The sequence below is a fragment of the Pelodiscus sinensis genome, chromosome 25, assembly GCF_052426305.1.
Source record: "Pelodiscus sinensis isolate ZL-2025 chromosome 25, ASM5242630v1, whole genome shotgun sequence".
NCBI classification, from domain to species: domain Eukaryota; kingdom Metazoa; phylum Chordata; order Testudines; family Trionychidae; genus Pelodiscus; species Pelodiscus sinensis.
Window position 1 is genome coordinate 20,238,823 of NC_143076.1, and position 23,778 is coordinate 20,262,600.

At 49.8% G+C, this 23,778-nt stretch overlaps 1 protein-coding gene across 10 annotated transcripts in view; it reads left to right on the forward strand.

Annotated features, from left to right (window-relative positions):
• The first annotated feature begins 1,985 nt into the window (after positions 1-1,985).
• Positions 1,986-23,778, forward strand: part of CEP164 (centrosomal protein 164) — a 76,886-nt gene continuing 55,093 nt past the window's right edge. For 7 of the 10 annotated variants that reach the window (XM_075909321.2, XM_075909322.2, XM_089773291.1 and 4 more), the window contains exons 1-8: positions 1,986-2,123; positions 5,283-5,394; positions 9,444-9,555; positions 10,049-10,262; positions 11,439-13,109; positions 17,489-17,647; positions 19,736-19,861; positions 20,336-20,413. In XM_075909321.2, the coding sequence (XP_075765436.2) occupies positions 5,307-5,394; positions 9,444-9,555; positions 10,049-10,262; positions 11,439-13,109; positions 17,489-17,647; positions 19,736-19,861; positions 20,336-20,413 (2,448 nt within the window). In that variant the 5' untranslated portion in view covers positions 1,986-2,123; positions 5,283-5,306. Of the gene's footprint in view, positions 2,124-2,492; positions 2,756-5,282; positions 5,395-9,443; positions 9,556-10,048; positions 10,263-11,438; positions 13,110-17,488; positions 17,648-19,735; positions 19,862-20,335; positions 20,414-23,778 lie in introns of those variants that run through there. The other 3 variants (XM_089773294.1, XM_089773296.1, XM_089773289.1) reach the window with 2 other exon arrangements.

The following is a 23,778-nucleotide window of genomic DNA, read 5'->3' on the forward strand; positions in this document are numbered from 1 at the left end:
TGGGTTTACACAGGGCTCAACACGTGGCTTGCGGGTGAGAGCCAAAAAAAAAAAAAAAGTAGCCAATAGAATGGTCTTTTGTTGAGATGTGTTTTAGTAGTTACATTCCTGGACTGTCACTGCTCATGAAAAGTGCTGTCGTATGGGTGGAAATCAGGTAACTATTGCATGTTATTAATATCAGCAGAACTGACTTCAATGGGGCCTGCGTGTTGTATAATTTTGCCTTCATCTTCGTATTCATGCCCGTCTGTGTGAAAGAAGCTATTGCGGCCCTCGGCATGTGCTGTGAGTACCAGTGCGGCCCCCAAGGCTTCCAGAGCTGAGCAGTCGTGGCGTAAGGTATGCAGTTCCAGCTGTGGAAATCATGTTGCTGGAACTGAGGTATCTTAAGCTGAACTCTGGTGCCGTTCCCCCAGTGGAGGGTGACAGGAGAAATGCTTGACTTCCCTCACTCCTCACAGCAGGGTGGACTTTAGCAATTGATGGGGGTGCCCTCGACCTTTGATTTAGTGGGCCTAGATGTGGTGATTTAGCTGAAGAAAGTGAGGAGGAGAGCTTGTAGATTATGATAACCAGCAAGCTTTCCACAGCCCACAGTCTGGCTTATTGAGGGAAGATGGTATTAATCAAGGAAGGATTTTTCATGTGTTTTTTTACAGTATACGAAAGTATTATTGCTTATGGTGCCCTCTTAAGGGGCATGGCAGAAGTGCACACCATAAAAACGGAAAGGGGTAGAGGTGGCAATGAAAACATCAACTACTTGCCGTAGACTCTAGTCAGGCAAACTCTATTTTAATGGATGGAGGGCTGGACGCCCGGGCAGCCACGACACTGGCTTAAAAATAACACAATTTAAAATGAATCGATACTATTTTCTTTCCTGTTGGATTTCCAAACTCCTGTGGGTGAGGGGGAGCAGGATGACACATTTTCAAGTGTTTCTCTGCAAGGGGGAGGGCTGGAAACTTGCTTTGCTTTAAATAAAATGATTCTGGGAAGTCACATGAAGTAACATTGGATGAGCAACCTTGTGTGGTTTTGGAGAGCATTCCCAGGGAGGGGTCAGACACCCAGTTTTGGGGTACCCAGGGGGGTCAGACACTCGTGGTGGTGGGGGCATGACACCCAGTTTTGGGGTGCCCAGGGGGGTCAGACACTCATGTGGTGGGGGGTCATGACACCCAGTTGTGGGGTGCCCTGAGGGGTCAGACACTCCTGGTGGGGGGGCATGACACCCAGTTGTGGGGTGCCCAGGGGCGTCAGACACTCATGTGGTGGGGGGTCATGACACCCAGTTGTGGGGTGCCCTGAGGGGTCAGACACTCCTGGTGGGGGGGCATGACACCCAGTTGTGGGGTGCCCTGGGGGGTCAGATACTCGTGGTGGGGGGCATGACACCCAGTTGTGGGGTGCCCTGAGGGGTCAGACACTCCTGGTGGGGGGGCATGACACCCAGTTGTGGGGTGCCCTGGGGGGTCAGATACTCGTGGTGGGGGGGGGGCATGACACCCAGTTGTGGGGTGCCCTGGGGGGGTCAGACACTCATGTGGTGGGGGGTCATGACACCCAGTTTTGGGGTGCCCTGGGGGGTCATACTCTCATGTGGTGGGGGGCATGACACCCAGTTGTGGGGTGCCCTGGGGGGTCAGACTCTCATGTGGTGGGGGGCATGACACCCAGTTGTGGGGTGCCCTGGGGGGTCAGACTCTCATGTTGTGGGGGGGTCATGACGCCCAGTTGTGGGGCTCGCGGCCCCTGTAGGGTGATTGCCCCCCGGGAGGGGGGGGGGGGGCTCGTTGTATCCAATGAGGGTCAGCGCAGTCCCACCGAGCGGACTACAACTCCCACAGCCCCCTGGGCCGCCCTCAGGCCCCACGTGACTCTGACCGAGGCCTGCTCCAATCCGATGCCGCCGGGCCGTTCCGACGCCCAATCAGACAGGGGCTGGGGCGGGCCCTGCCGTTGCTAGGCTTAGCCAAGCCGGAAGTAGTTGCTGGCCGGTCCCGGGCAACCCCGAGGCGTCCATGGAAGCGGAGGACGCGGAGCCCAGGCCGGGGCCCGCCTCCCCCCCCGCTGCTGCCCGTAGGGCCGGGCCCCGCCCCGCCCCGGGGAGTGAGGTCTGTCGGGGCGGGGGCGCGTGTGCAAGAGGGCAGGGACCAGTGTGCAAGGGGGCAGGAGGTGGGGGCACGTGTGCAAGGGGGCAGGCAGGAGGTGGGGGCACGTGTGCAAGGGGGCAGGCAGGAGGTGGGGGCACGTGTGCAAGGGGGCAGGAGGTGGGGCACGTGTGCAAGGGGGAGGAGGCGAGTGTGGCAGTTGACTATGGACCCGGGGAAGGGAATGCTGGTGCAGGAGTGTGTGTTGGTGTGACTGAGTGTGCAGAAGGGACGGGGGCGTGCCAGGGGTGTGAGTGCCTGCTCGCAGCCCGGGGGGAGTGCACATAGTGGGGGGGGGGGGTGCATCTCTTTGTGCTGGAGACATGGAGTTTGTTCCTTGTTCTGCTTTTAGCTAAGAAATCAGGAACTCTGCCTAATTTTCCCCCTATGTGGTGGTGAATTGAAGGTGTGGTGGGAGCCTCTAGTACCAAGCTGGGAGCAGCGTACTCATTTCATTAGGGTGGCAGCTCGTTGCTTCGCAGTCGGCCTGTGTGGCGATACATAGTGTACTCACAAGCACTGTGGGACATGTACAAGTTGGGATTCCTTTAACTGGAATAAGTCCGCATAGACGTTGTCTACTGCTGCTACTGTGTGTAAGTGAGATGACTATAAACACTGGTAAAAAAAAACATAAGTATGGAAACGTCTTAACCTAAAATGGTCCATTTTCAGGTGTTTTAGATCCCAAGTTGAGGAAAGCATGTGGAGTAGGATTTGTGATTCTGCTTTGATCTTGTGGTCTTGAAAATATTGCAGTCTTGGTTCTCGTAGGATTAATTGCTGGTCACGTAGCTCATTTTACATAAGAGTTAAAAATACAGAGACATCTGAGGTCACTGGGGAGGGAAATGCCAGGGAGAGAGATGAGGGACGGCAGCAATGTGGTGCTAGTAGTTAGAGCTGTCGTGGTTAGTGTATTGACAAATGTTCCTGGCACACTGCCTGTTTTTCATAGTGACCATTGACACGTGCAAAGGCCCTCAGGAAGTAAAAATCTGCTGAGGGGAGTTTTCAGGGGCTCTGAAACGGAATGAGTGCTGATGGAGACAGTTGCTGGGTTCAGCGTCTATTGTGCTCATTTCTGATGATGTCTTGGCACTTTACTTGAATCAGCTGACAAAGACAAGGAGAGTTACAGACTTTAATCTGCGTTTCTTCAGCTCTCGCTGCCATACAACAGAGCTGGTATAACAATGGTTCTTTGTAGCATGCTTGATACCTCAAGGTCCTCCCAGAGGCTGCTGAAGGGCTTGCAGCATGACAGCGGTCCCTGCCATCTGAGTGTCCCCATCTTTTTAGAATTCTCCAGCAATTCTTCCCAAGTATTTCACAAGTTGGCACCGGCTCCATTTCTGGGGCAGCCAGTGTTGGCAGTCCTGCTGCTCCAGGGGTGGGGGGACTCAAGCCCACAACTGTGTGCTCCCCAGGTGAATGCCCTATCCCGTCAGCCACTCCCGGACCCACTGCACCGTCTGTGTCCCTTATCCTGCCTTCCCCATGCTAGAGCCGTCTCCTTTTCTGGGGCAGCCCAGGTCTATCCTTGGTGATGGCACCCTTGGGACAAAGGAAGGATAAGGGGGCCCAGAATCTAGACAGATTAATACTAAACTGTTTAAGCTGGAGGCTGCTTGATGGTGATGGCCAGGGATTAACCAGACCAGTGCGCATTGCTTCTTGTCCAACTAGATCAGCCATCGACTTCAATGACTGACCAATCTGAGCCATCAAGGCAGTGTCATTGGCATAGCTGAAATCTCCCAAGAGAATGCTGTTCATTGCTGCCACTGACAGCTGGCTCCTTGAGCTTGTCTATGAACTCGTCAGTGCTGGTACTGAGTAACGACGGCAACAGAACACAGCGTAGCTGAGCACCTGTGGAAATAGGAAAGCAGATTGTGGATCTGCCACTGCGTTGAGCACAGCTTCTGTGCCTTTATAGAGCGCTGCTCTCATTGACAGCATCTTCCCAGAGATGCTCTTATGCTCCGGATGCTTCAGCTTACAGACTGCTACCTGGCTGAATGAAGGTGGTTCTACTGGGACTTCAGGCAGTGGGTAATCAAGGAACCTCATGACATGATCTTCCCACCAGTGCAGCTGGTCCTTGCAGACTCTGGCTCATGATACTATCCTGATTCTTGGTTTTCTGTAATTAGATCTTTCTATTCTTTGCTTAGACCCACTTGCATTTTGGTTCTTAGTTATGAACTTGTTCTCGGTGTTACTATAAGTTCTCCTCTGTGGTGTTATACCGAAGTGTGGCTCCTCAGTTCACCTAGCAGGCCGTGCATGCACTTTCTCTGTTAATTTCTGTGCGTGTCCCGTGATGGGCTGGATGAGGAAGAAACGTTCTTCCAGTTTCTAGAACTAGGACACATCAAGAGTTATCTACAAGCAATGTTCCCTCTTCTCTTTTCTATCGTAAGAACATCAGAACCGCTCCACTGGGTCAGACCAAAGGCCCATCTTGCCCTGTGTCCTGGCTGCCGACAGCGGCCAATGCCAGGTGCCCCGGAGGGAGTGAACAGAACAGGGAATCCTCACGTGATCCCTCCCCTGTCGCCCATTCCCAGCTCCTGACAAACAGAGGCTAGGGACACCCGCCCTGCCAATCCCGGCTAATAGCCACTGATGAACCTGTCCTCCATGAATCGATCCAGCTCTTTTTTGAGCCCTGCTTGGCTTTCACAGCATAGTCTGGCAAAGCGTTCTGCAGGTTGACGGCATGGAATACATGTTTATGTACATTGAGATACCTGTGAATGTGCACCACCAATAGAAACCAAAAATCTAGCTGTGGCACTCTGCTAATCAGCTGGTGGCATTTGAATCTCTCCTGAGTGGCTGCACATACACACGGCTTACAGAGAACACTGTCTGCAAGGCAGAGTAAAAACTGGCAGGGCTTTAGATTGGATTGTTTGGCTGCCTAACAGGCTGAGCTGGTAGAGAGCGTCACCCAGATTAGTTCCAGCAAGTCTCTTGCTGAGATAGCAGGGTAACAAGTTCTGGGCCCCCCAAGAAACGATCCCAGCCCCACAGGCATATCCACCAATTAATATGTAATGAGTGTAATACATTTACCGCTAGCTAAGGACGTTGGTTGTGTTTTCCCCACAGGTGCAGTCAGCGTCCTCCTTATGAATGGACATGGCAGGACCTGCTATACGCATTGGGGATCAGCTCATCCTAGAAGAAGACTATGATGAAACATACATACCCAGCGAGCATGGTAACTGACATTTGCCTTCCTCCGAGCAGAAGGACAGGGCTCAGCAGAGCTGAGCTGTTCTTAAATACTGGAGGGGAATGGCAAATACAGACAGTGGGTCAGTTAGCTAGAATGAAGGCCGTGGTGGAGGGTTGAAAGGATTGTAGTGGCACTCCCTCCTGCTATCCTTAGCAGCCAGTCTCTCAGAGATTCTGATCTGCTGGCACATTCAAGCAGGCGGGGTTACAAGGCGAAGGTGGAGACTGACATCGATCCAGTCAGACTGGCTAGGGTACTCACTAAAAAGTGATCCCAAGTTGATTCCTGGTTCCAGTCCTTTGCTGTGGTTGGGTCTGTCCCAGAGGAAACCAGCCATGGGGGGCTGAGCAAGAGAGACAAACTCTTTTAGGAAAACTGGGGGGGGGGAATGATTGTCAAGGGGAGAAGGTGTCATCTAGTGGTTAGAGCGGGATGCTGAGTTTCAGGGCTCTTGGCGCCTGATTCTCCTCTCACTTAAACTCGTACTAATATCATTTTTGCAAAGTTCAAAAAGATTTCATAAATATATGTACATGTATTTCTTCCTCAGCAAATAATGCAATTACACACCAACCCCCCACCTCTTTTATTAATTAGTTTTCTTTATTTATTCAAATAACATTTTTAGGGGAAACCTCAGAAGGTAAATGTGATATTAACAAAGTGTTAATTTTTATAAATTTGTTTGCATTTTTAAAATATAGTTATAAGACTGCCATCATAGTTAAATGGTTAAAAAATAACAATTTAGGCATACAGCTAACCAGAGTATTTCAACAGGCTTCCACCTTTGTTTCCCAACATGATCAAGGATCAGAAAACTGTCATACCCGCAAAGTATATGCATCACCCTGCATTTAAATTTCTTATTGATTGTATAGCCTGTATTTAAAATTCATTCTGGTTTATTTTTATTCTCTTAAAAGTTCTGTTCAAGGGAAATTGTGTTTGCTAATGTTTGTGCTTCTAAACAGTTAATAAACATTAAAATAGGTTTCACAAGCAAATTAATTCTAAAAATCATGGTAAAAATTATGTAATTAGCTCTTTTCCTAAAAACAAGTGCTCAGAAAAAAAAGTAATACACCTTCTCACAGAAGAGTGTTAGCATCCATTTTAGCAGTTAAATATTATATTTAGTATAAAATATTCGTAATGTACAGGCAGTCCCCAGGTTACATGGATCTGACTTACATTGGATCCCTACTTACAAACGGGTTGAGGCAACCCCGCACTAGCTGCTTCCCCCCAGCAGACCAGGGAGACGCGAAGCTAGCGCGCCCCCCCCCCCCCCCCCCCAGCAGACCAGGGAGACGCGGAGCAGCTTTTCTCAGCGGACACCTCAGCTTGAGAATAAAGGACTGAGGGAAGTGAGGTGTGGGAGAATAAAACTGAGCTCTGGAGAAATGTTTGGCTAGAGTTTCCCCTACAATATGTACCAGTTCCGACTTACATACAAATTCAACTTAAGAACAAACCTACAGTCCCTATCTTGTAACCTGGGGACTGCCTGTATCTCAAGAAAAAATGAATATTCAATATTGCTAAGTTATAGCTTGTGTTGTAAAAAATTCAGCAACCTATATGGTAATCAAACTAAATTAATCTGTGTATTACATTTTGGGTTACTAAAAACAAGAGAAATGTAAAACAAACACACATGTTTATTCTGTTATTTAATTTAAACTGTTTAAGGTTGTATCCTCCAAACCAAAAATGCTTAAAAAACTCAGCACAAAGACACAAAAAATAATGGTATACAATTAAAAAAAAAAAAGCCCAGGTATATAAAAAAAAATTTTATTAATAAAAAACAGGTCAAATGCACTCAATCTACTATATCTGGACATTTAAATTGGCAGTCAGCTGAAAATCACTGCTAATTAACTTAAAGTTGGCTATTCTATAAAACGAACAGTAGTACTGCTGTATCAGTGTATTATTGCTGTACATCATTTACAATGTGCATAACATTGCTAAACTGTTTAACCATCACAAAGGTAAAAAACAATCAACAGCCAACAACAAAACAAGATGGTAAATAAAAAGTTGCATCATAACTATACATTAAATAAACAAATTCACTGTTAGCATGAATCACACTTTAGAGTCAGTAACACTGTTCTGAGGCACGTGATTCAAAACAATCCTGTTCAGTGTCTGGGTACCAATACTAAACCCTGACACCACAACATTTAATTAATCGGTTCCTGCTCATTCAGTAGGTTATCTAAAAAACAGCATCTAGAAAAAAAAAACCTGACTCTATATCAACTACTGGCATAGCACAAAGCAGTGTTACCAATGGAACAAAGAAGCTATCCCTGTTTCCTGCCCAGCTAAGCTTATACCAAAAATCTACAACCAGCAGTAAAGGTAACCTGTAACATAAATAAACAGTACTATGTAGTAACCAATTAAAAACAATTGTATATAAAAACCTCATTTGTAATGTCACGACTCCAACTTTCTCTTTAACTTTTCACACCCGTAGTCTTGTGGCACACGCTCTGACAATGCTTATCCCAATATTGCAAAACACAGCCTATAACCAGTAACGGTAACTGTAAAGCTTGGGTATAAGGTGGTGTCATAGGTACACATACCTGTATGTCCACTTACACCAAATATATATACACCATATCCACATTATCCATCTATGTTTCTTATTTGGCAGTGCTCCAAGGTTCAATCGTAAAACTACATTCCTCAACCAAAGTCCTAGGCCTAACATTCCCAGGCCCACCATAAAAAACTTAATATAACTAGCAAATAAAATCTGTCTGTCAGTCGTACAAGGGAATGTGCAAACCAAGGGACAGATGTGGCATGAATGTGTAAATGGCAAAGCAAAATAGCCCCATCAGTCCATGCATTATGCTTTTCTGGGATGATAGGTAAACATCCTCCCTATAAAAAGTGGGAGAATGTAGGAGGAAGAAAGAGCCTGAAGCATAGGTCTGGTACCTGAAGCAAAGTGAGCAAGAGTTATCCTATGAGTAACAGACAGGCTTTGTCACAAGCAGATGTTGCCGGTAGGTCCGTGTGTCTCGGCACTAGAAGTGCTAGCACTGCTACAAGTACATGAGACCTGTAAATGCATTCCACCAGGACAGCACAAGGATACCCTGACTTAGTACATAATCAAAGAGTTTGAAACAGCAGGTGTGAAAGCAGAACAACGGGTGGTGAATGGGAATGCTTTGGAGGAAAGTGCAAGGGGAGGTACCACATGTGTCATTAATGTGTAAGATGATGCCTAAGGTATGTATCATAAATTATTTATCTCCATCTATAAAGGTTTGGGTCCCTCAACTTAACTCTTTGGCTGGCCAAGGGGGCTATAGTGAAATCCTTACTATTGACTGAGCTGGGTCCATTGTCGCGGGTACAAATTGCATAGAGGCTCAGGGGCTGTGTGACTACGATCGACTATTAATGTATGTCATTCGACGATAAACCTGACTCGGTGCCTTTGTATCTTTTTTGAGTCTGTGGCCTTTGGGGGCTTTCTTGATGTCTATGATGCTAGCTACCTGCGCAGAGCTGGCATGATACACTGAGGGAGCCTATGAAAATGCACGCAGCCAAATGTTTATCATCACTGACCAAAAAAGGAAAAAAGTCAGAATGCCACACCAGTAAATCCTAAATGTGCTACCTCGCTGTCCTAATCTACCGCAGTTTGCATGCATTGATGCCACTGACTTCCATGCAGTGAATTCTGGTGTTGGGTCGTGTGATCGGAGACGAAGGCTCTTGGTTTCCATCCCTATGGATATACTCCCATTTGTGGCTGTCTCTGTCTCCCACCCCTGCAGGGTTCAGCCTGGCTCGCCCATCGTAAGAGTCTCCTTGGCGCATGGATGTTTTCTACAGCTCTGTGCAGCCTATTTCTGGTGTCTTCAATGAAGGGGCTTCCCAGCTCCCTTTGGTTGTACTGGTCACAGGCTCATACAGTAACGCAAGCCTTGCTTGTCTCCCACACTGTCTTCTACTGACTTTTGTGTCCTCTGCTTCTGTTTTACCAGAGATTCAGGAGTTTGCCAGGGAGATAGGGATTGACCCGGAGACCGAGCCGGGGTTGATGTGGCTGGCCAGAGAAGGCATTGTGGCTCCTTTACCTCCAGAGTGGAAACCATGGTGAGAACTCTGCATCAGCTGCTCTTTCAGTAGATTGCCAGCCCCTCCTTGCTAACCCCTGTCTGAGGAACAGGGGAAAGGAGCGTGTGGCCGGAGCAAGGGGCTGGGGGTCGGGGCTCCTGCGTGTTATTCCCAGCTCTGCAACAAAACGAGTTTGTGACTGTGGGTGAGTCACGCCCCTCCGTGCCTGTAAGTGGGGGTGCAGCAGTAACAGACTTTGCAGGGTGGTGGGAAAGCTGCCCTCGGGCGAGGGCAGAAGCAGTTTGGGAGATGTGTGTGGTGGAGACTGAGACGTGCTGCGGGCCAGCTGCTCCCCCCGCCTGTGTATTTGGGCTTTCCTGGGGCCGTACGCTCCACTTCCGTGGCCAGTTGGCAAAGCCCTTTGAGTGCCAGAGATGAAAGGTTCTGTGCCATGCTCAGCTGGCAGGTAGTTCCCATGCACAGAGCGGATGCCCTAACTCTGCTGTTTTCCTGGTCTGTTTCCCCACGTCAGTCAAGATATCACTGGTGACATCTATTACTTTAACTTCGCTAATGGCCAGTCCACGTGGGACCACCCTTGTGACGAACATTACAGAGAACTTGTCGTCCAGGAGCGGGAGAAGCTTTCGGCTCATGGCGGCGTCAGAAAGAAAGACAAGAAGAAGAAGAAAGAAAAGAAGGAGAAGAAGGAGAAAAGGGAGAGGGAGCCAGTGAATCATGCTGCAGTGAGTACACGGAGAGGCGCGCTGGGGAGGGCCAGGAGAGCCAGCCCGAGTGAGCGTGACCGGTTGCTGGTGTGTGTAGTACAGCCTGCTGCTTGTGGTGGTATTAGCTGGGCAGAATGGATGACCTGCCCGGTTGGCTCTGGGCGTGAGGTGGCTGGGGCGGGGAGCGGTGCGGAGGGAGGCAGGCATGGCATCGTTTCTCCATTATTAACTGGGTCAAATCCCTAAGGAACCCTGGCCCAGGGGAGAAATTGGCCTGTTCAGGGGAGCAGCTGCTGCCACTAAACTCTGTTACCCTCAGCAGCTCTGCACTTGGCTTGCTGTGGTCTCCCGACGCCTGGTGTGAGGGGCCGAGAGGTGGAAGGAAGGCGGGCTCAGCGCACGTTTCCTCTCTCCAGTCCTGCGCTCACAAGGGAGTGGGAGTGGGGAGTGTGGCTGCACGCACCACTCTGAGCCCTCCTACTGCAGGGCCCGAGGGCTTGTGCTGAGCCCTGGCCCCGGCTTTCCAGCATATTGTTCTTCCCAGTTGCCTGGACCCAGGCGTCCAGCTGCTCATGTGCCTGAGGTAGAGTGGGTCCGTGGCACCCCCCGCCGTTCCTAACACGTGGCACGCCCACGTGCGGTCACAGGCCTTTGCAGAGCATGGGCCCAGGGCCCTGAGCGTGGGCCATTCCTCGTACTTCCTGCCTTTCGGGAATGGAGTCATTGCTGGGCTGGGTGGGTGGACTGTCGAATTTTTGGAGCTGTTTTTCTTCACTGGCAGGAGCACCCAGTGTTGTTTATGCAGTAACTGAGCACCAGTTACTATGGTATCTAGGCGCCTGGCACGGCTTCAGAGCAATAGATTGGTCTCTTTGGCTTGGTGGTTGGCAACAAGAGTGGGCATCCCAACGGCAACCATTGCTCCCCCTCCAAATAGAGAAGGCGTTCCCAGTTTTGCCAGCAGTTGGGTCAGTGCTTGGCTGATGAGAGGTACCTTGCACTGTCCCTTAAAGGGCAGCAGGCTCTCCGGGGTAGAAGTGCTCCAGGCAGGCACCTTCCATGTAAAAGATCCAAGCCTTTAATTTGAGCAACTTCTTAGTGTGTCGTATTTCAGAGGTTCCATTTCGTGCTGTAGATGAGTGTGAGCATCGCATGCCGTGTGTCTTAGCTGTCTGCTGATATTTATTTACTTAGGAAATGCAGCCAGAGCCAGGGATTCTTCCTTCAACATCCTTTTATCGAATGTCCTCTCCCATCTTGTCCTCTGAGTGTGCCAGTCCTGATCTAGACCAGGAGAGCCAGATTAGGAATGAGGGCTTCCTTAAGAAAGGCAAAGGAAGGACCTCTGCGAGACCACCAGAGACACATGAGTCAAACAGACAGCTTTCAGGGGCCCCCCCAAATAAACTGCAGCCACTTCTCACAGCAAAGTCCAGCAGAACTCACCGGATCCTAGCTGATGTGGAGAAAATTTTAGGGAGGACGTCATCTTTTAGCAAATTGGATGTAGACAACCAGCAGGGCCAAGACAAGGCCCCCAGAATTGGAGACAAGCCTGGTCTTGGCTGTTCTGACTCCGAGTCTGAAGGTTTAGATGTTAAGCCAAAGCTCCTTTCCTACGTGTCAAAGAAATCATGTTTACAAGACACTGAGAATGTGAGCAATGTCCCAGGTTGCCCCGAGGCCCGGGAGGGCAAAGGTCTTCTCTTTGTTGAGGAAAAGCTGGCTAGTCACCAGAAGGAGGAAACGGCAGGAGGGGGCGTCTGTCTGCCTGATGACAGTTTGCCAGTCAGAGAGAGATCAACAGGACCTGGTGGCGATAAAGAAAAAGGTCCAGGTTTATCGCAAGCCGATGACAATGAAGCTGCCTTGACCCCCTGTGCCCCTGACCACATTTTTTACAGCAGGAAATGTGCAATGATTCTCTTTGAGGCCAGTCCCACAGAAGACCTGAGTTTGATGGGGGAGCTTGATGCTCATTGTCCCCAGCAAGAATTGAGGGCGCACAGCAGAGCAGCTGAGAGCAGAAGGAAGGTGCTGAGTCAAGCCACCAAACTCTGCAAGAGCAGTGAGGCTGTGGGCAAGTGTGAGCAAGAGGGCTCGAAGCAGGCAGAGCTTGTGCAGTCTGAAGGAGCAGGCCAGAGAACAGGCTCTGACATGGCTGCAGATCCTTTACCCTACACCACAAGGGCAGGAGCTGATACCCCCACCTCCGAGCCTGTTTGTCTCTCTGCCGGCCAGCACAAAGACCAGGGGAAGGCAGATTGCTTGGGGCCCGAACCTGAGAGCAGCATTACAAGCAGTTCAGCTGATCATTTTGCATCACAGGTTTTGGGAGAGGTCGATAACTTTTCCTGGGATCTCCAGAGCTCTCATGGGTCTGACAAGCAGACAGACCTGCTCACGGCTGCCAAAGGGCCTCTGTCCGCTCTTCCTCTCACCGCAGCTCTCCAAGCTCAGCCACAAAGCTCGGCCAATGAAAAGTTGCTGAGTGAGTATAACTCTGAAGATGAGAGGCGCTCTCAGCACGTGCGAGAAAACGATCAAGTGCCCAGTCAGGAACATAGCTGTGTCAGTTTTAACATGAAACTGAATAGGTCACGTGATGCTCCTGAGAAGAACATTGAGGGGAGACCAGAAGAAACAGGAGGAGGAGAGGGAAGGACGGAGCCAGTTCCTAGAGGGCTAGAGGCAGATTTGTTCCCGGAGGTTTTACAGGTTCCTCCTGGCTGGCTTGCTCAGCCAGCTGAGTGCCAGGAAAGCAGCAGGCCGTGTCGACAGGAGGGAGGAGAGCTGACCCAGAGCAGAAAAGCGACTGAGGAGAACAGCAAACTGGTGCTGTGGGAAGGAGCAGGCAGTAATGAGGTAGGCAGCTTAGATTTAAAAATCCCTCTGTACCAAGGCTGCTGTTGCAGTCTAAATGAAGCCAAGGAGTTGGGGGTGGGCATTGTCTCGCTGCAGAGCTGAGTTTCAGGAGAAAGGGAAATTACCTTGCATGGGAAAGTCACATGAGCTGATGTGGCAGGTGTGTTTTGATGAAAGCTCTGACATGCAGGATGAAAAATACCCTGCTGCTGACCTTCCTGGCATGGTAAGTGTCCCATGGCTTACATCCTGGCATTATTATTTCTGTCTTCTGAGCTATCCAGCAGGTCAGACAGAGCAGTCCATGGGTTGAGATGATTGCATTTAATTAGACAGTCATCTGTAGGAGCAGTTCCCTTCTTTGTTTGCCTCTTGTGTTGAGGCTCCTGCTGGGAATAGGGCCCACTGTGGTAGCCACTGTCCAAACACGCAGAGCCAGCCTGTGCCTGACGAGTGAGCAGTCTAACCAGACGAGATAGACCAACGGTGGGAGAACGAAAGTGTCCGCATTTCACAAACAAGGAACTGAGGCACCAAGAGATTGGGAGAGTTAGAAAAGATTATGCAGGGGTGTGGGCAGGTGAGAAATTAGTTCGATGGGGCCGCCCCCTCCTGGTAAACTCAGACAGACAAAGGGTTTGCATACACTTTTTTTTTTTTTTAATGATTTTACAGAGGTTGAGTTTTAGCTCTGTGACCCCAGCTAGGCCTTTTGCAGGCAGGTGCTGCACAAACTTCTTTGAGCAAACCTCAGTCCTAAACTGACCCCCTCTGCTGTTGTCTTATGATGCGTCTCACTTGACAGACAAGTCAGGTCAATTCATGGGAGATCAGCACAGGTGGAATTGGAGCGGTGCCATCTCTGAAAGCAATCTTCTCCCATCCATTCCTTCCTCTCTTGGGGAGCCAGAAGACCCCAATGCACCCATTAAAGGGTTGCAAACCTAGGTGACCAGGAGACGTGCTGGTGCACAGCAGATGCCATGCAGCGCTTTCTGTGTTTTGCTTTGAATATCACGGGACAGGACCGTAAGAACGGCCAGACTGGGTCAGACCAAAGGTCCATCCAGCCCAGTGTCCTGTCGCCGGCAGTGGCCAATGCCAGGTGCCCCAGAGGGAGGGAACACAACAGGGAATCCTCACATGATCCCTCCCCTGACACCCGTACCCAGCCTCTGACACACAGAGGCCAGGGACCCCAGCCTTGCCCACCCTGGCCAATAGCCATTGACAGACTTTCCTCCATGAATGTATCCAGCTCTTCTTTGAACCCTGTTCAAGTTTAAAATGGGGTTTTAAACCTGCACTTCCCACATGCTGTCCCTGCAACCCAGCTGCTAGACTGGGGTGAGGAATCTCAGGCCCGGGGGCTGAATGTGTCCCCTGGCTTGCCTGGATACAACCCCTGAGTCTCGGGGGTTCCCCCAGCATCGGGGAGCCTGAGCTGACACTCCAGCCCTCCTCCCTGCTGCCTCACTGCAGGGCTGGAGCACACAAAACCCACTAGTCTGGGCTCCACGAGGCTCTGGTGCAGGAGGGGAATGTGGGGTGGGTCTTTTTCCTGCTCACGCAGGGACCACATCAGAGAGGGGTTGTGGTGGGTTTTTATTGCTTCTCACTTGTGTGCAGCCCCCGACTGCTTTTTCTGTAGATCAGTGGCCCCCAACCCAAAAAAGGGTCCCGCCCCTGCACTGGACTATACAGGGCTGCTTTTAAAACTCTCTGCCCTTCATCTCTTGAGAAAACAGTGACTCCGAAGTGTTCTTGTCTGTGTTCAGAGCGCCCATCTCTCCGCTGTTAGGACATCTGCCTGAGGCTACAATTGTGCTTGTTGAGGAAAAACAAAACTCCAGGTGGTGCATAATGTTGGATGCCAAGTACTCAAGCTGTTTTGCTCTGGCTTGCACCTGCATGTGCTTGAGATTCGCTCTTTCTCCGCAAGAGGCAGCACGGCGGAGCTTCTCCGCTGCTGTAGGGGACACAATGGTGTGTGCACCCACGGCAGGCTGAGGCCCTTGTTTCTAGTTGTGGGCCCAGCTGCTTGTGTCCGCTGCATGCAGCAGGAGGCACCTCGTCCATCGTGTGAAGAGCGCCCTGGGCTGGCTTGCTCTTTGTTTCCTAAGTAATTGCTCCGGTTTAATAAGGACTTGCCAAATGGTGTGTTCCTAGGGAATCCAACAAAATAAAAGGCCAGTGTGTAATGTTAATGAATTGCTTTGCCTCTGTATTGCTGGTATCCAGCTGGGACTGCACCGAATTGCTAGCTTCAGTTTCCAATTACCACCTCCTTCGCTGATAATAACTATGACTATAAATATCAGATAAACTGCAGATTACCCAGTGGAAGTGAGCTTTTCTCACTAACGGACAACTAACTTCCACACACATAGTTAATGGCCATTGTAGAAAATCAGTAGGTTCCTCAGAATGCGTAATTTACACTGTAACCACTGACTTGGCAGCGGCTTGGTGGAGGAGAGATGAGTGTGCATTTAGCTTCCTTTCCTGTCCCCAGCACGCTAGTGAATTAACTGTGTTTGCAGTCTGCAATTTTGTGTAAACACAGTGTCCGGGAGACGGCTCTGCCAACGCACACATCCCCTGCTAACACACACGTGCTCTGCATTTGTCGCGGGCGTTAGTTTCCTGTTTTATGTCAAGCAGCTCATTGCAAACTATGACTTACCACAGAAACCATTCCACTGCGTAAAGAAGAGTTTGAAGCGGCTCTGTGGGGTGGGAGCTCAGGTTGTTGGCGGGGGCCTGTTTGTGTCACTGCTGCACAAGACAGATGATTTCGAGCTATTTTGTAGTGTCTCGGCCCACCGTCACTAGTGCACTTCAACTTTGGCTCATCTGATAGGTCAGCAGAGTTTGGCATTTTCCCCAGCTTGACCTTTTTGATGTCAGCCCTTGGAGAATCATAGATGTCAAGGCCAGAAGGGACCACTGTGATCATCTAGTCTGACTTCCTGCATGGCATAGGCCACAGGACTTCCCTGACTTAATTTCTGTTAGAGCTAGCACAGAGCTTTTAGAAAATCCTCTTGTCTTGCTTTAAACATTCTCTGTGACCGAGAACCCACCGCAGCCACCCCAGAGATTGATCACCCTCACTGCTAAAGCTGCCTCTTATTTCCAGTTGGATCTAGCTTCATCTTCCAGCCAGGGTACCTTGTTCTACCTTTGCTAGACTGAAAGGCACAGGATCAAATATTTGTTCTGCATGTAAGTACTTACGGGGGTAAACATCCCTTCACCTTCTCATTAAGCGAAGCAGGCCAAGCTCCTTGCATTTCTAATGCTTTCCAGTAGTTTGTGTAGCTCTGCTCCGAGCCCCTCACTGGGATGGAGGGAGGAATTGCTTTCAGGGTTTTGCCTGGATATGGGAGAAGCCCCAGTAAATGTTGCTAGGCGCCTCTTGGTGAAGTCCTGCAGCAGAATCGCCTGCCACTAAGCATTTGTGCTTCTGAGCCAAAGTTACCACCTGCTTCCTGCAGCTCTGGAAGGCAGGAGACTGTCATGCCTTCTTTGGCCTAGAGTAACAAACCAGAAAATGATGACATGGCCCTGCAACCCGCCATGGGTAATTGAAGGGTGAAGCTACACAGTTAGTCCAGGTGCTGTGCAGTCGGTTCGTTGGGCTGCCAAGCTCCTATCGCTTCATGTAGCATCGCTTCTCCCCCTTTTCCTGGCCAGTCGTTCAGAACTCAACAGCGAGGCAGTGCCGGCATGGGAGGGACCAAGGCAGGGAAGGGTTGTTTCAGATACCAAGCGTGTAGTAACTCTTGTGGTGCTTTCATAGTTGAAAAGTCCCCTATTGACAGCGGGTCACTAATTCATAGACGTCTCAAGAAATCTAATTTGTCAACCTGTTATTCAGTTAGTCCTCAGTTATTCAGCACTGTGAGAAGCAGCAGAGGGGTCCTGGAGGGGAAAAGCTGTCTGGCCTCATTTTATTAGAATAGTACCGAGGTTCTAACCCCTTTCCTAGGCATTCATATAATTTTCTTTGTGAATGTGCATGTATAAGGTCTGTGTTTGCCAACCCAGCTATATTAATTTTCCCTTTTCCCTAATGTGTGTTATTCCTGTGACCTTTGTGAATCAGACAAACACCTGGCTGTTGAACACAGTTAGTTGGTTTACATGTGGGTCATTGCTATATGCACAAGTGAACCCACCTGTTCTTTCTCACACACCTGAGCGTTGGGTCTCAGCAGCAGCTTTGCAGCAGAGATGGGGTAGAGGGCAGCAGGCAGTGTTCAGATAGGAGGGGCCCTTTATCCTTGTACCTACTTGTCGACTGTAAATGGAGCCTGCTCTCTTGCTCCATCTCGGTTGTGTCCAGATACTTACCTTGTCTTTCCGTGCCCTAGGCTCCAGGTTCCCTGCTAGCACCTGTCCAGGCTCCCTCAGGGAGTCTTGCTCCTTTACGTGGTGTCATGGATGGCCCAGGCAGTGCTCTCCGTGGCTCACCAAGCACCAGTGTGGAGAACTCCGGAGTATCCAGTCTGCTGCTCAGAGAAGCAACTCTGGTAACTCTCCGTTTTCATTGCAAACTCGCTTTGGGGCGTGTTTATTCCAGCGCACCATGTTTTGAGGAAACTGTCCCAAATGCCAGCATGGTGTTTCAATGGCAATAGCCCTGTCCCGCTTCCACACTCGTTATGCTGGCTTTGTGAAGCCATGCTTAGAAACGCGAAGTACGATTCCTTCCTCTGCCTCCCATTTGTACGGCATCTAGCCCAACGGGACCGGACACGCTGGAGCGTAGGAGTTGCGCCTCTCTCGGCATGGGCGTTCTCATGCATGTGCCTGGCGTTATAGCATTTGCATATTAATTCTGCCAGGGAGGACCGGGCGCTCACTCGGTCTGCTAATAGGACACCGCAGGTGCTGTCACAGTCATGGCTGAGCAGCAGTTCCCATCTGACAGCGAAATGAGCAGTTGGGCCTCCGGTCCGGCCCGGAGTGGAAACGTTCAGTTTGTAAAATGGCCCCCCGCCCGCCCCTCATTGCTCACTGCAGAGAGGGGAAGGAAGGAATGGGCTAGAGACTGAACTGCCTTTTGTCTGCCTAGAAGAGGTCCCTCAGCAGAAAGCTGAGACACAGGGCTTGCTCACAAGCCAGTTGCTATGTGGCGGACCAGGGTGTGACTCTGCAGTGCACCAGCCTGTTGTGTGGACACGGCAGCTGCAGGCTGAAATCTTGGGGGAGAGGTGACTTTGAGAGCACGGTGGCAGTGTCCGGCTGGGATGTTACTGAATGCAGAGCTGGGAGGCTGCAGATGCCCAGGCTGGCTTGCCTCTCAGTAACTTGCTCTGTAAACAAGTGAGTGAGAAGTTTTACTGCTGTTTGGTGAGTACACTAAGGATGTTAAGGACTAGTTGACTAGTCAATTCCCCCCCCTCCACCCCGCACTGCCTCTGTCAGATAGAGCCAGCAAAGCGGGGGAAGAGGGGGTACTTCAAAGCAGCAGTGCCGCACAGCTGAGCCTGGGATCAGCTGTGTGGCACTGCCGCTTTGAAACACCAAGGCGGCATTCAAAGGGGCAGCACTGCACAGCTGATCCCTGGCTCAGCTGTGCAGCACTGCCCCTTTGAAATGCCGCCTCTGGAGTCCCCAGCTGACTCCAGCTCCGCATGGCATTTGAAATCAGCAGCGTAGCATGGACTGCTCCATGCTGCGCTGCCGCTTTGCAATGCACAAGAGGCCCCGCTGGGGATTCCTGTACATTTCAAAGCTGGCACGCCACATGCAGCCGGGAGTTAGCGGGACTTCCCACTGGTCCTGGGCTGCACACAGAGTTCCGCATTCCTCCTTTGAAATGTACAGGAGTCCCCAGCGGGTGCTCTTGTATGTTTCAAAGGAGGAATGCAGACGTGCCTATGGACTAGTCAATGGAAATTCCATCGACTACTCAACTAGTCAATTAACCGTTACTCAACATCTTTAGAGTATAGAGGTTGTGCGTCCCCAGAGCTATCCATCTTCCACCTTCCGTCAGCACCACAGTCATCTAAGAAAACGCAGAGGGCGGAGGGAGTCTGTTGCAAATCCAGCTGGACGAATTTGTATTTTCTTGCGTGGAAAGACTTTGCATGCGTGTTTGTTTACAGTGAGAGCCCCTCTGCTTTAATGGAAACTTCTCCTAAAGCCGAACTCACCACCTCAGTAGTGAAGATTTACAGGAACCCCCTGAGATGCGACCGCCTGAGTTGCGACTCCTGCACTTATAACCTTTTTTGTAAGTGCGGAAGGGGCCAAAAGGCCCCGACTTACGTCCTCGGCCGGCATTTATGACGGTGCACGATGCCTATTGTAAATGAGGGTTCCAGTTATGACGCCCCCGACTTGAGACGCTTCCCCAGGAACTAATCGCATCGCAAGTCAGGGGCCGCCTGTATTTGCAGTGACTCTCTACAAAATAACAGTGTCTCAAACCATCAAGGTAGCCTGCATATTCCTTGATTTTCTGGCTGTTTGACTGTGCTAGTAAGCTGGAGAGAGTCCCTTTGCTAGGCATGGAATTGGGCATGCCCGAGTGGACACCTGTCTCCACTTGCCCATTTGGTTTTCTCTCCTCTAACTACTCCCCCCCCTCCTTTTTTTTGGCTTTCCAGGCTCCACAGACCATTAAACCCTCTGGCCTCACTAGAAGCTTGCTGGGATCCATGCATGACGGAAAAGCCTCCTTCAATCTCCTTGCTCTAGAGGAGGGGGAAGAGGAAGAAGAGAGTGAAGATCAGGTAGTGAGAGCACTGAGAAAGCTGCTGGATTTCTGTGATTGCCTTGTGTTGGTTGTGTGGGGTTAGGGATAGGATGTGTGTGCAGGGGGAGATCCCAGAAAGGGAGTGAGGGAATAGACACTGGTACTCCTTGTCTGGTGGGGCAGGAGATTGCTACCCTGAGCTGCCATTCCCCGATACTGCAATGAGATCACAAATGAATGGGCTCACACAGATTATTTCTCTACCAATGCAAATGATGGCCACCCACACGTCAGTGTGGAGCACCCGCTTGCCAGGCGTAGCTAGCCGTCATTTGCACGTGCAGAGAATACTCTGCTAATCAGGTGGTCACATAATGTTGCTTCAGCACATAGTTCTGCCCTGTTTCCACCAGTTAATAACTCCTAGAATGCCCCCAGGTATGACCTTAAGTCTGACAAGTTGCAAAGATCCAGAGTCATCTGCTGTTGTTTTCTTTTTTTAAATATATAGACTCCCCGTGGGACAGCGAGACTGCTCAGAAATTTGCACATGGACATTAGTGCCCTAGGAGACGGCTTTGAGTATGAGGTAAGAAAGGGTGAGTCTTTGGAACCATCATGGGCATTTAGGAGGAAAGTGAGCCACTCGAGATAGTAATGATGAGCTAGATAGATTGTCCCAGGTGCAAGGGGGGGAGGGGTATTTGGGGATGAGCTGCTTTGCTGTTCATTAGTTACTGTCCTGCAAATGACACAAACAATATGTTTGTAACTAGGCTTTTTAAGAGAGGTTCTGGGATTGCATTTTTAATGAGGCTGATGAAGTAACATTAGTTTGCATAAAATAACTTTGTGGGTTGTGCAGTATTTCTGTAGAACTCACTGTCGTTCAGGCTGCATATGATTTTAATGTATGCCCCCTTTGTTTTCACATGATAATTTTCTAAAAAAATCACTGTGTGGGATGACATTTTCCTTGATCTCTGTCCAAAGGTGAGTCTTTTTTTTTTTAAGTCTGAACAAAATGCAACCAGACTTTCTTTGGGTTTTCTGCTTGTGAGCTGGTTAGGTAGAAATTCCAATTTTCAAAAAGCAGTAAAAATTACCACGTTCTTTTCATCGTGTAGGTCAGTTTAAAAAATGGCTGCACTTTGAAACTTGTCCTGTAACTAGTGCTAACTGCTGTCCTTTTGTAGAAGTGTGGGCATTAATCCCTTCTCAGTGCATTTAAAATTTGGCTCCAGCATCTGAGGCAAATTAATTGATTTTTAAAATGCCATGTAGTGTTTTCATTATACTTTCTCGTGGCACGTGGATGGTAAGCTTTCGAATGGTGTGCTGGAGAACTTGTTTGCTGCGCTGGGCATAGTGTGCAAGGCAGCTTGTGTGAAGTTGGATGTGAATAGGAAGGAGTCAAGCTACCCCAATCTCCAGAACAAGAGATCTGTTGGGGCCCAGTGTGCCACCAAAATGCTAATGTGGCTAGGAACAAAGAGAGCGCTTTGCATTTGATTGCTTGGCAGGGCGTTGGGAATCTATGATGGAATGGCAATTGGCCCGGGACAGCCAGACTGCCTCTTAAGAACTACTAACCTAGATGGATGGTCTCTGGAGTCCTGATGGGTTATTAATTCCCCACTGGACGTTATCATTTACATTTAATTCCATCAGATGACAGTAGAAAAGCATGAACGCTAGCCAAATCTCTCTCCACAGCCCAAGCCATTCACTAGCTTGCTGCCAAAATCAAAGGAAGAGAAGGTGTGTGAAACAGGCCCCAAAGAGAGTGTGAGAAGTGATGGGGTGCAGGGAGAAGCCAGCGTGGCTGCAGAGCTGGTAAAAATCCAGTCAAGACAGTGGGTGATAGTTGTAGAGAAGGGCCGTGGTGCAGCAGTGTTTGCTGGAAAGGAGTCTTTAAAGAATGAAATGAATCTGGTCCAAGCGCAGGAGAACTGGAAATGAATCGTACAGCCCCCTGAGCTGAGGAACTTACCCGGGGCGGGGGGAGTCAAAGCAGTCAGCTATTGGAAAACTTGAGACTTGCTTTTGTGCAAATGGAAAATGTCTTTCTGTGGGTTGGGAAGGTAGGGAGGGGTTTGAATGACATGTTCTCTGAACCTATGGCTGGGGGTTGCTGGGGTCATCGCAGCAGCGATTGTATTAACATGACTGGGAATACTGAAATACTTCCTGGGAGAGACCTGAAGGCTTCTGGCTGTGGGGGCCTGGCAATAGGAAATTGTGCATGACACATAGTAGCAAATCATCCCCTTAGCGTTCTGCGTTCCAGAAAGGCCTGTCTGCAGGTAACATTGGGAGTCTCGGGGCCTAGCTATGCCATGGAAAATTAAAATACAGCAGTTGTGTAGCAGATGGAAATGTGTGAGGCAAACCAGCTCCCTAGCTAACTGCAGCACAGACGAGTGTGCTGGTTTGCATTAATGCAGAGACGTGTGTGCAGGAGGGAGTGTTGTGTGTTCCGAGGAAGACATGTGAGTCTCCCCGGACATCCATAAATTGTTGCAGTGTCGATTAGCTTAGGGTAAGAATAGATAAGCTGTTCATTGCGTTATACTCCATTGTAGTGGAGAGCATGGTTAGCAACTTCTGTAACCACTAGCCTTCTCCGCAGGCCAGCGGAACAAGCCCCTGAAGCAGAGAGCGCTTGGTAGAACAGTGAATTAATTGCCTGACCAGCAGTTTGTAAAGCAGAAGCAGTGAAACATGCAGAGCATGTACAGTGTGAGATTTGGGAATCCCGGATGCAGGGCTTCTCAGTGTGTCTTACAAATGTGGAAGAGCAGCTTTGCCCTTTCAGCCAAAGGTAAAGCTTACAGGAGCTGCTAACCACAGCAGTGAATTCATTAGGCGGAATGGCCATGTATCCCCATTTGGGGTTGTCTCCATCATTGCCCTTTTGCTGCCAGCGTAGCATCTCGTCCAGGGTCTGTCTTGGTAGAAGAGGGTTTGTAGAGGGGATGAAGTTAGTCCTTGATGTCAGTCATCTTGGTAATCTGTGTCTGTCTCAGACCTCCGGGGACGTCTCAGGTGAAGTGAGTGATTTAAGTGTCTCTGACGCTCTGGATTCTGTTCTTGGCTTATAGGATCACTATCTGTTGGTTCCAACGTATCCAAATCAGTCTGGTTAGTTGTTTTTTTTTTTTTGGGGGGGGGGGAGGATATATGTCTTCAGGGCTTGAACATTCCAGACCCCTCTTGCATTTCAACAGCACCTGTAAGAGATGTAAGCTGTGAAACGCCTTTTAGGGGAATGTGAGTTAGTACTGTAGAGTGTGCAGGAGGAAAGTACATGAAATGCATCTTACGCCCCCAGTGCAAAGGGGTGACCGATGAGTTTTGGCTAGCAGCGGTGAAGTGTTCTGCCCATCAGGGCAGCTGCTGGGCAGAAGACAACGTTTGTGGTACCCTGGTAGTAGAGCTCTGTGCTCAAAAATGATCTGTGGATATCCGCCTCCACCTGCGGATGTGCGTAGCTGTGGATATAAAGCTGAAAACCACAGATTTGCAGGGCTCTGCTGTTAGCCAGTGTCCCAGAACCTGGCTCCCACACGTAAGGAATTCTGAAGATGCAGCTGGAAGTCTGAGAGGTGAACAGTGGGCCTCTGCGAGAACGGCCTTGCATGGTGGCTCTGAAGCTTTGCGTGGAGTGGGAAAGAGCAATCTGCTGGGGCTGCAATCGAGTCAGATGGTGGTTGTCTTCCTCTGCTGTTTGGAAAAGATTTATCAACCTGAGCAGCAAATGGGAAAACTTCCCAGGCTAATGCTGCAGATCCTGCACCGCTTTGTGTGCTTGTTTTCCCAGCAGAGTCTGGCTTCAAGCAATACAAGCCTAAGAGCTCCCGTTTTAGAAGAATTGTGTGTGCCGTATGTTTGTTTTCAAAGCTCAATTCCCAGCATGATGATCTTTTGCGTTCACTTGGTTAAATACAAACC